Below are 11,473 nucleotides of genomic sequence, written 5' to 3'. Positions count from 1 at the left end.
AACAAGGATAGTGTCTTTCTTTATCGGTAACAATATCGTAACAATATCTTCTTATGTTGAGAAATGAACACCACACATGCATATATAATGATTTGGATATAGACTCCTCTAAATGTCCACTATAGAAATGAAATTGTAACTTTTTTGCAGGATTCATTTCCGACCCACCAACAAGCTCTGACAAGGTCTTTTGATGTGTTTAAAGCCACCTGATGATAAATGCTTCAAATAGCAGTTTAAAGCATTTATCATCAGGTGGCTTCAAACACATCAAAAGACCCCGTCAGAGCTTGTTGGTGGGTCGGAAATAGCAGTTTAAAGCATTTGTCATCAGGTGAGTTTGAACATATCGAGGCAGCTCGCGGATTGGAGTCCTTGATTCCAAAATTTCTCGTAGTACTCTGCATAGGTGAAGCTTCGATAGATGGATGGATGCTCCTCGTCAACTACCGCTTCTGCTCGTTTAATTAAAGCATTTGGAGATGGGCAATAGAAAGTGGGGACAGAGATCCTCTCGCTTGTGTTATTCACAACCACACGATGAAGCACACTTTTAAAACGATCATTACTGAGAATCTACAAGAAATATGCAAAATCTGTTAAATAAAATTTCATGATGGTTATTTATTGAAGCTAAGTGGTATGCAAATTGCACCACGCTTGTAATAAACAGACATAGCTAATTCTCCATGTCCACATACTTAAAAAAACATTTAACCATGTATATTATATTCATCTTACTCATCTTTCTTTTTGAATAATTAATTCTTAGATATTTAACAAAATAATAATTCTGATCAACTAGCCAGAAGCATAATAAACTAGTTCCATTTAAGAGAGGATTGAATTATTAAGTGAAGTTCTAATGAACTCTTTTTTTTTTTTCCACTCCTAAGTGCTGCAAGTTTACAATCCATGATGCATGCCTTTTTCTTTTCATTTATTTATAGAATATATTGCAGTGGTACCAATTATCAAAATTATATTGGTCTCTAATAACTTACCAAAATCCGAACCAAGAACTCACATGGATAGGGGATGCAACCATAGGGCTATAATCCAGTTTTGCCCTACCAAATACTCCCTCACATGCATGCAGGTACGTAATCAGTTACCCCTCCAAAGAAATCCACGACGTGGTATTGTATATAGTTCCAAATAGATAGATTTGAAAATAAATTTGGATTGTATCTTTTGCACAAAGATAAGATTATCTTCCTTCACATGACACCATCACTAAATCATCTTCTGTATAGATCTTAAAGTGCTACAAACTCTATCATTCATTTACTTGAATACATCTCGAAGGGACTAATAGATGATCCAATGATGGGTTTGTACCAAGGAAGATAAATATCTTTTTGTGTGAAAGATACACCCTGACACTGCAGCAACCACAATGATCGACTATAATCCTATCTTAGATTAATTTTACCTTCTCTTCTAGATGTTTTGCTCCGGGGTCAAATTGAGACCTTGCGCTGCACATGCATGTACAATTCACTATTATTCTGACAGCCAGATCACCTCTGAGTCAGTGACACATCATAGCTACTAGACACTGACAACTAGTAGTTCATGCTGTAGATAACCACCATGTGGCCCTTACAAAATAATTAATGCAGGACCGTTCAAACTTACCCTTGTAGCACACCGAACATTCTTAGAAGTTGCACGACAATGCAGGTGCGCATATTATTTTATGGCCCATCCCATAGCAACCATCCATGGATACACAGCACTCTACGGTGCCGTGTACTCTATGATGCCATACATGCACCGCAACAGATCCTCGCTTAACGAAGAAACCTAGGTAAGGATTTGGCCTGACTTGGTCAAATACGTAACCAACCACTCTAAAGGGGCATAAGGAGATTTTTTTTTTTTTAATAATGCTCACAAGGAGAAAGTAATTTTAGCTTACTACATTATTTGTAATATTTGGTTGGTAAGCAATGATCATATTTTTCAAAATATGCAGCAAAGTGTTAAACTAATTCTTCTGAAAGCATCCATCCAAGCTCATAAATATCTTCAGATGGCTATTGCAGAATGATCTTTGATAGCTGGAGTAATCTGTAGCTCTTCTTTTATAATTTTTATATATCTCCAAATAATATATTTTTTCTGAGAGCCACCAATTCTGGGAGCCACCATCTTTTGCTTTCTTAAAATTAATTTTGATACCAGTGTATTGGAGAGAGTTGATTTAGATGGAGCGAGTTTTGTTGTTCATGGTGCTAGTAGTCTTTTTGTAGCGGTAGGTGGTGTTAGGATATTTGATACCTTAATTCTGATAGCTAAGTTACGGACAGCTGGGATGATCTAAATTATGATGTTTATACACTACAGGCTTCATAGATTTATTTAAAGGTGACTCTATAGCGGTTATCAGACAACTCACCGATTCTCCTCCCGTTGAGGATAAGATCCATCCACTTCTATAAAATCGTTGGAGATTAATGCGATCACTATTATCTATTCATAAAGAAGCTAATAATATTGTGGATTGGATGGCACTGTATATGGCAAACCAATCACTATGGGACGTCTTCCCTCCGATTTTCTAATATTATATTTTCAGACTTCTACAGATATTTCTTTTTGTGTTTAATTTAATTATCTGAGTTATCAAAAAAAAAAAAAAAAAAAAGAAAAGGAGACCGGTACCAGCCCACGAATGGAACGAAAATGTCAACATATACCTGTATCATGTCACCGATGTTGATGACCAAGGTAGCTGGGACAGGGTCGACAGCCACCCACTTCCCGTTCCTAAGGACTTGCAAGCCAGAGACTCCATCTTGGAGGAGAATGGTGATGGCGTTGGGGTCTTTGTGGCCCGGCAGGCCGTAGGTCAGCTCCGGCTGGGGGCACGGTGGATAGTAGTTTATAGCCATGTGCTGTGCTTGCTTGCCCAGTGCCTTCACCATGTAGTCACGCTCGAGCCCCAAGCTCTCGGAGATGGCCTCTAACAGTTTCAAGGCCAGCTCTCTCACGTTCTTGCAGTACTCGCCAACAACTTGCCTGCAAGCCAATTGTTAATTTGTTCAAACGTCGGTAAATGTCAAGACTTTCAGAAGACTTTTTATCGATGACAAATTTCTAACTTTTGTCAAGGACGAGCTTCGTTTTTCTCCTACTTTTTTTTTTTTTTTCTGACTTGAAAACAAAGTGGAGACGAAAGAAGCGAAATGTGTGGGGTGCGCGGTTTGTGAGGGGGCCAAAAAGAACTGGTTGAAAGCTGCCAAACTTCCAGTTCAACCACGGTCTCTTTAACAACATTATTTCATTATGGCGAATAGGTTCTGAAAGAGTTACAAAGTGTTATCAAAGTAATGACAACATTAGTTATCAAACACTCGGATGTAATTATTTGAGTTTAAGATTATAATAGTTATAAGTGTCTGAGGTCCATCAAGTTACCTGGAACTGGTTGCGCTCTCTTCATCAGATGTCTGGAGTCTTGTAATCCTATCTTGGTTGTTCTCTTGCTCTGTTTCTGTATTTTTTTCTTTCTTTGATTCTTCTTTATTTCACTTATTCGATACATTTATTCTTGGGATTTTTTTTTTCCTTTTGTACATCTACTCACTTTAAATTGAATAAATTAAGTGGAGGAAATACCTTGCTTTCTCCGTATTTCATAAAAAAAGAAAAAAAAAATCTTAAAGATTAGTAATAGAAAAGCAACACTCATATTTATAAAATATTATTTTTGATCTATCGGTTGAAGAAAAAAATAATTTCATCTAGCATGTCAGAGGGTATTTAGGAGTTATTATTTTCTCTGTATAAATTTATTTTTATAAAATAATTATGTGATGCTCGACATATAATATATGTCCTGCTTCCTCCTTCCTCCTCTTCTTTCACTCTTTTTTTTTTTTTTTTGTTTGCGTATGTTTTGTGGGCCAAGTATGTTATTTTATTTGGTAGGATTAGAGTTTTCTTTTTGGATGAAAATTTTATTTCAAAAAAAATATAGGTTTTGTGCTAAAACATTCTTTAATCCATCTCTCCTTTCTATAGTCACATAAATAGCTTTATCTCTATAATAAAAAATTTTGCATTATTTTTTTGCCTCCCGACATCTCAAAAAATAAAATAAAATAAAATAATTATATGAAAAAAATTGTTGCCTACTATTATTTGTGTGTGTATACCAAACCATGTTCTCAACATAAATGAAATTTTTAAAGAGAAAAATATATAAACAGAAAAAACTAAAGAAATCTCAAATGCTAGAGAAGTTTTGATTTTATGTACCTAAAATATACAGGGTTGGAGGGCCACTCGTCTACATTTATTCTTGGGATTTTTTTTCCTTTTGTACATCTACTTACTTTAGATTGAATAAATTAAGTGGAGGAAATACTTTGCTTTCTCCATATTTCATAAAAAAAGAAAAAAAAACCTTAAAGGTTAGTAATAGAAAAGCAACGCTCATATTCATAAAATATTATTTTTGATCTATTGGTCGAAGAAAAAAATAATTTCATCTGGTATGTCCGAGGATATTTAGGAGCTATTATTTTTTCTGTATAAATTTGTTCTTATAAAATAATTATATGATTATATGTCCTTCTTCCTCCTCTTCTTTCCTTCATTTTTTTTTTTTGTATTTTATGGGTCAAATATGTTATTTTATTTGATAGGATTGGAGTTTTCCTTTTGGATAAAAATTTTATTTCAGAAAAAATTATAGGTTTTGTGTTGAAACATTCTCTAATCCATCTCTACTTTCTATAGTCACAAAAATAGCTTTATCTCTGTAATAAAACATTTTGTATCATTTTTTTGCCTCCCGACCCCTCAAAAAATAAAATAAAATAAAATAATTATATGAAAAAAACTGTTGTCTACTATTATTTGTGTGTGTATACCAAACCATGATCTCAACATAAATGGAATTTTTAAAGGGAAAATATATATAAAGAGAAAAGACTAAAGTAATCTCAAATGCTAGAGAAGTTTTGATTTTATGTACCTAAAATATACAGGGTTGGAGGGCCACTCGTCTGCAAAATTCTCGAGAGGATAGCAATGGAGCCTTAAGTAATCTCTCCAGTTGCTAACTTTCTCGGTTTTCACATTGAAGCTGGTCGAGAGCCTGGTCGTTTTTTTAGGATCGTCTGAGTAGCTCTTCAACCTTTCAGACTCCGGCAAATGAAAGAATTCCTTCGCAACATGCAGCATGCCTTCAATGACATCCATAGGGATGCCATGATTCTTAACCTACAAAATCCACCAAAGACTAAATGGAAGAGAAAGCATTAAAAGGATCCTTGATGCGTTTTTTATTTTTTTATTTTTAGAAAAGATCCTTGATGCGTTAAACAGCATTTCCAAAGTACTACCTGGAAGAATCCGTCATTCTGACACGCTAAACCAATTTCTTCAACTACTTGGGGGCGATTAGCGCCAGCGAGGCCTTGAAGGTCTATAACAGGAATCGCCGCATTCGATTTCTCCACATTGAACTGGTCCGGACGGTCAGACTCTGGCCTGATGTATTTGGAGGGGACGTATTTAATATGGGAAGAAACAAGATCGCTTAAGAGAAATTTGGTAGAATCAGTGGCCATGGGAGAGGACATGTTAACTAGGAAAAAAACTTTATTATTATGTTTCTGATGACAACTGGCTCGGTCTCTCCTATAAATAGCCGGAGATAGAGTTTGATGGATGCAAATTACGTACGTGATACATATTCTTACTAAGAGGACTAATATTTTTTTTTTGCATCCAAGCAACAAAGCTTGCGTTTATCTCAAGAAAATAATGCCTAATGCCTCGGAGATTGGTTTGAGCTTTGGCAAAGGCCCAAAAATGCCGTCTCTGGTGTTCATACGTGGTGTCGGCTACTGCCTAACTCTAACTTTTGACGACATTAGTATGGCGGATTATTTTTTTGTGCATTGTTTTTTGCGTGACACTAATCCAAACCCAATCATCATATTTTCGTGTCTATTTTAATTCTATCTCACCTTTTTCTTTTTTCTCAAAAGAAAAAAGAAAAGAAAAGAAAAAAAATCTCTCACTTATCTCTTTTGGCGATATTTTTGTGGCCAGATTTTTGTTCTTATGTTTTTCCTTTTTGTTTGCGTGTAACAACGAAAGCCTGGTGATGCGTTACCCAAATAAAACGAAAGCCTAGTGATGCAGGTAGGATGACATCAGCGACAATTTATCATTATTTGCGTCAGCCATGAGGTGGACTTCTGACGTAAGCCTCACCAAACGAGTACACGGGGAGTAGGCACCGCTTTTGGCATTCTAGTGTTTCACCCTGTAAGGGTGCCTTTTATCTTCCTTTTTTTTTTTTTTTTTTTTTTTTGAGGCCAGGCTCGTGGCAGCCCGCCCTGGTTGCTGGCTCCCACCGCCGACAACGGCGTCATGGTTCTGGGGAAGGGCAGCACAGCAATGGAGCCAATTGCATCGAGGTTGTAAGTTTGGTTTTGTGACATGGCAATGGAGCCAATTGCATCGAGGTTGTAAGTTTGGTTTTGTGACATGAGATTCACGTGTCATGATTTTAGTTTTTTAATAATATCAAAAATTATCATTAAAAAATTACTGTTGGATGATTTGAAATCCCACCTTTTCCATTGTGTGTTATGTTGGGTGCTTGATGATTCGTATGGGGATCTTATCTGTCTGGTCACTGATGATCGATCTGATTGCAGCAGTCAACAGTACTAACGGAGATGATAAGTAATCTCAAGAACTATTCTAGGCCTCGCAAGGGAAGATCGGCTGGAATCTAGTTGAAATAGGGCAGTGCAAGGGCGCATTGCATGGGTTTCGCTAAAACAATCACCAGAGAAGGTAGAGGAGCTTGTTAGGTGGTTCCTGAAGGTGGTTGAGCTCTCGGAGGAGGACGTGAGAGTGGAATCAGAAGAGTGGATGGCCTCGGTGGTAGTGCTTAGGAACCTCATCTAGAAAGTGGCAATGGAGGTGATGGCCAGGGGTTTCCGTCTTCGAGTGGGTTTGAAAAGAGAGGCGGCGGGCTATAGTTTCGAGAAGGGTCACCTTTTATTCCACTTCAAGAAGGCCAGAGAAAGGGATTTGATCCTCCATCGGCCATGTGTGGTCGCCGGTCAGGCACTACCAGTGGAGCCCTGGTGGCCTGGCTTCTTCCCATCGAAGGGAGCCATCTGATTGGCCCTAATTTGGATTTGATTGCCATAGCTTTTGATGGAGCTTAGGACGGAGATGGCGATATGGAGTGTTCTTAACTTGGTTGAGGAGCTGTCGTCGATGGATAACTGCACGGCGAAGTGGCGGACACTCAGATTTACCGAGGCTTGTGTGAAGATTGATCTCTCCCAACCACTAAGACTAAGGGTGCTAATCAAGGGACCAGAGGGCTCCTTCTAGCAAAGGTTCGTGTATGAAAACATCGACAGCATGTGTCTCTAGTGTGGGCGCTTCCATTCTTTTGGAGGCGGCATGTCCGACCGAAGGTCGAGAAGGAGGTTCAATGGCCGGCTTTCGCTCACAGAACATAGTCCGAGCCGAAGGGGAGGAGGTGGGAGCAGTGGATGGAGGGTTGTGTCTGGGGCCATGGTTGGCAGCCGTTCGATGATGGCTGCCCAAGTCGGAGGTGCCGATCAATTTGGGGAGGAAGGAGACCGAGTCAACTCGGGCCCCTAAGTTAGAATCCAGGATGAACTGACTCAGAAAGGGGCCAACTCAAGCGAGCTCAGATCGAGTCGACCCACCAGCTAGATCCAATGAATGGATCAAGTTAGCCAAGATTGCATGGTGGCGATCACCCCTCTGACCCAAGCCTGGATTAATGACTGGATCAAAGGTAGGAGGCATGGAGATTGGTGCTAGGGTTGGCGCGGGCTTGAGCCTGGGCGTGGTTTGGCCCGCCAATAGGTTCAACTTGTTGGCATCGGGCCGAGACAAAGGGGATGTTCTGCTTGGGGCGATGTGGTGGATGGGCCCTTTGGGTCGTGGATCAAGTCAGTGGGATCTATGGAGGCAGGCTCAGGCTAGCCCAAGCATGCCCGACTTAGTGATATTTTGACGCGGGCCAGGCACCTGTGAGGCCCAGTGGGTAGGAAACTATGCCCATTGGATCCAAAAAGGGTCCTGCTAAGATGAATAGGGCCAAGGACATGGCCTTAGCCTGCCTAAAAGCCCAAATGGAGTCACCAGCCACCTATGGAGGCCATGGGATCTTTATCTTCTCAACCAGGACCCCAGAAGAAAGAGAAAAAGCAATACTTCAAATGAAGGAATAGGTGTTTGACCTTGGTGCCCCAATGGTGAAGGGGCATTTTGAGTAGGGGTTGGAGCCTTTGATGGAGGGTGACTCCGTGCCTCTCAAGGGAGAGGATCCAATGCGTATGGATTCTTCAGCGGGTGGCCAGGATATGAATCATGATGATGTAGTTGTCTGGCTAAGGCAAACCATCTAAGGGGAGGAGTTCATCAGCAATGAACTCGGTGCAGTAGAGATAGAGGTTGAAATTCAGGCTGAGAGGAATACTGGTGTAGATCTCTTTCCCTACTAGTTGCTCCAATGAGGCTACTGATTTGGAACACCCAGCGGATGGAGAAGCCCTTGTTCCAAATGATGTTTGGCAGAATCATCCAGCAGCATTGTCCTAACATTTATGTCCTACTTGAGACCCATCTTTCAAGGAGGAGCCTTGCCTGTGTCAGACAGTAGATCTCATTAGTATGGAGCACCTACATGGTAGAGTCCAAGGGTCTATCCGGAGGGATCATGATGTAATGAAGATGCGGCTCAATCAGGATGGATATGTTCCATAGGTGCGAGCAACAGGTGGCATTAGTCATTTTAGAGCAAATCGAAGGCCCTTGGTTTCTATCCGGAGTGTACATGAGCACCAGGTACAGAAAGCAGAGAGTGCTTCAATTCGAGATTTTCAGAATGGTGGCACAGGGCCTGCCTTCTCTTATCATCGGAGACTTCAAATGCACTGTGGCGTTCCATGAGAAGATGGACGGTAGGTAGTATGTGGATAGTATTGATTTCAGAGAGCTTAGAAAGTTCATTGGTGGCTTGGGCCTGATTGATCTTGGTTATACCGGATCTAGATTCACCTAGTGCAATAATCGAGAAGAGGCGGCTAAGGCCTGGGAGAGGATTGATCGGGCACCTACCATCATTGACTAGTTCCAATGCTTTCCAAGGCACCAGGTTCAGTACCTTCTAAGGGTTGCTTTAGACCACTGCCCGCTTCTCCTCATCATTGACGGCCTGCATATGCATAGGACTACATTTAGATTTGAGAAGTTTTAGACTTTCTACCCGAGATCGTGAAATTTGATTAGAGAGGTGTAGAGGAGGCTAGTCCATGATGACACGAGATATCGGATGACCCGAAGGCTTGAGTTGGCAAGGCACAGGCTCCTTTAGTGGAACTATCTTAAGATTGGTGATATCTTCAGATAGATCGAGGAGATAGAGGGGGACATTGTGGAGCTCCAGAAGTGAGAGGATTAGGAGGGGGCCTCCAAGAGCCTGACTTAAGGGAGCTTCATCACAAGCTCTATGTCCACTACTCTTTATTGAAATAGCAGGAAATGTTATGGAAGCAACAATCCAGGTTCAATGGATCATGGAGGTCGATCGGAACATCAGATTCTTTCACCATTCGATGATGATCCAAACGTCTACCAATCATATTAGGTAGCTGAGAGAGAGCAATAGTAGAGTGGTGGAGAACAGTAATGAGATCAGAAGATAGATACTCTAGTTCTTCAAATCACGTTGGACCGCACCCTCAAGCAGGGATGCCCCATTCCAGGGGTTTTAGCCTGTGAGCCACATCTTCAATGAGAAGATTGAGGTCCTGACTCGTATGATGTCTGCTGTGAAGGTTAAGGGGCCTCTGGTCTCTTAGGAAAGACAAGGTCTCTTAGGAAGGACAAGGCCCCGGGGTCAAATGGGTTTCCCCCTCTCTTTTTTCGTCAGTACTAGCCTATTGTCTGGGGAGAGGTGGTGCAGATATTTTTGAGTCTAAGAGCTTTCCAGAGAAGTAAAACAAGATGCTAATCACCCTCATCCCAAAGAGATCTGATGTGTCTGTCCGGATACTTCAAACCGATCAGTCTTTGCACAACTCTCTATAAAGTATGTGCTAGGATCTTGATCAGACGGTTGAAGCCAATCATTCCTCGCTTGATTAGCTCAGAGTATGGTGCTTTTGTCAGTCACCGCTGCATCACCAATAATATCTTGCTTGTCTAAAAACTTATACATGATTCATGGTGTGCCCCTATTCGTCGAAACCTGATGGTGATCCAACTAGATATGGAGTGGGCCTATGATTGAATGAGCTGCGCCAGATGCTACATGAGTTTGGCTTTTAGGATGGATAGATTGACTGGATCATGAACTATGTAGAGACCCCGAGCTTTACTATCTTGATCAATAGTACCCTGATAGATTTTTTTTATATGACGGATGGACTTCGCCAAGGGTGCCTTCTTTCCTCCTACCTGTTTATTTTATATGTTGATGCTCTATTCCGTACTTTGTAGATGGCTGTTCAAGGGTCGGAGCTAGAGCCCTACTGGCCCACTCCAGGGACTCAACCACTCTAGCACCTTCTTTTTGTAGATGACTACTTACTCATTGGTTGGGTCTCAATCTGAAATATGAGGTACTTTGTGACATTGTTGAGGCCTACTATCTGACTAGCTTGTAAACTTACAAAAGTCTACCATTACCTTTATCCCCAAGACAAAGGTCCAGATGAAGCGGATGATTCAGGATAAGCTAGGGATCTCAAAGCAGATTGGGGCCCTAATCTATTCAAAGGTTCTTATCATGGGGTGGAGACTTCGGAGGGCCAACTGTAAACCCATGAAGCAATGGGTATGGGATCGCCTTGAGAGCTAACAAGTCAATGTCCTCTCCATGATGGGCAAAACTATCCTCATAGGATCAATCTTGAGTTCCATTCTGGTCTATCTCTTAATGAACACTATTGTGTCAAGCTCTTATCTCGACGGGCTAAAGCAATAGTTTCAAAACTTCTTGTGGGGCTCAAGGCATGGCAATCATGGGCTTCACCTACTATCCTGAAAAGTGGCCTGCCAGTTTGTGCGGGATGGGGGCTTAGGGATCCAATCTCTACTGGTCAGAAAGAAGGCTATGATTGCTAGATATGCAGTTAGCTTCCTCATCTAGCCTAATTGCTTGTGGAATAGGATGATGAGTTCTCGATATGAGGCACAGAGTCAGAGATCTCAGATCTAGATTGATCACAACTGCTCATTCATTTAAAATAATATTTGTGCCTAAGCCCCAACAGTGGTGACTTAAATCAGATGGCTGATTGGGGATAGGACTTCGATTGATGTGAGCTAGGACACTTCAATTTTCATCTTGTCCCTCTCACATTGGCCAACCTACATCAGTATGAAGGTGGATGATCATCTGTGGGTTTGTGACTTGACTACTGTTGATGATGGGGGCCAG

The 11,473-nt window shown here is 41.0% G+C and overlaps 1 protein-coding gene across 1 annotated transcript; it reads right to left on the bottom strand.

Moving 5' to 3' along the window:
- Nucleotides 1-244: 244 nt before the first annotated feature.
- On the bottom strand, nucleotides 245-5,655 carry LOC140852337 (protein DMR6-LIKE OXYGENASE 2-like). Its single transcript, XM_073245240.1, has 4 exons — nucleotides 5,361-5,655; nucleotides 4,991-5,238; nucleotides 2,706-3,027; nucleotides 245-576 (listed from the first exon to the last, which is right to left on the bottom strand). The coding sequence occupies exons 1-4, from the start codon at nucleotides 5,598-5,600 to the stop codon at nucleotides 331-333; spliced, it is 1,056 nt and encodes a 351-aa protein (XP_073101341.1). The 5' UTR covers nucleotides 5,601-5,655; the 3' UTR covers nucleotides 245-330.
- Nucleotides 5,656-11,473: the final 5,818 nt, after the last annotated feature.

Source organism: Elaeis guineensis, chromosome 11 (genome assembly GCF_000442705.2).
Source record: "Elaeis guineensis isolate ETL-2024a chromosome 11, EG11, whole genome shotgun sequence".
Taxonomy (NCBI): domain Eukaryota; kingdom Viridiplantae; phylum Streptophyta; class Magnoliopsida; order Arecales; family Arecaceae; genus Elaeis; species Elaeis guineensis.
Note: the sequence above shows the minus strand (reverse complement) of the source record. Positions and strands in the feature narration are given on the sequence as shown.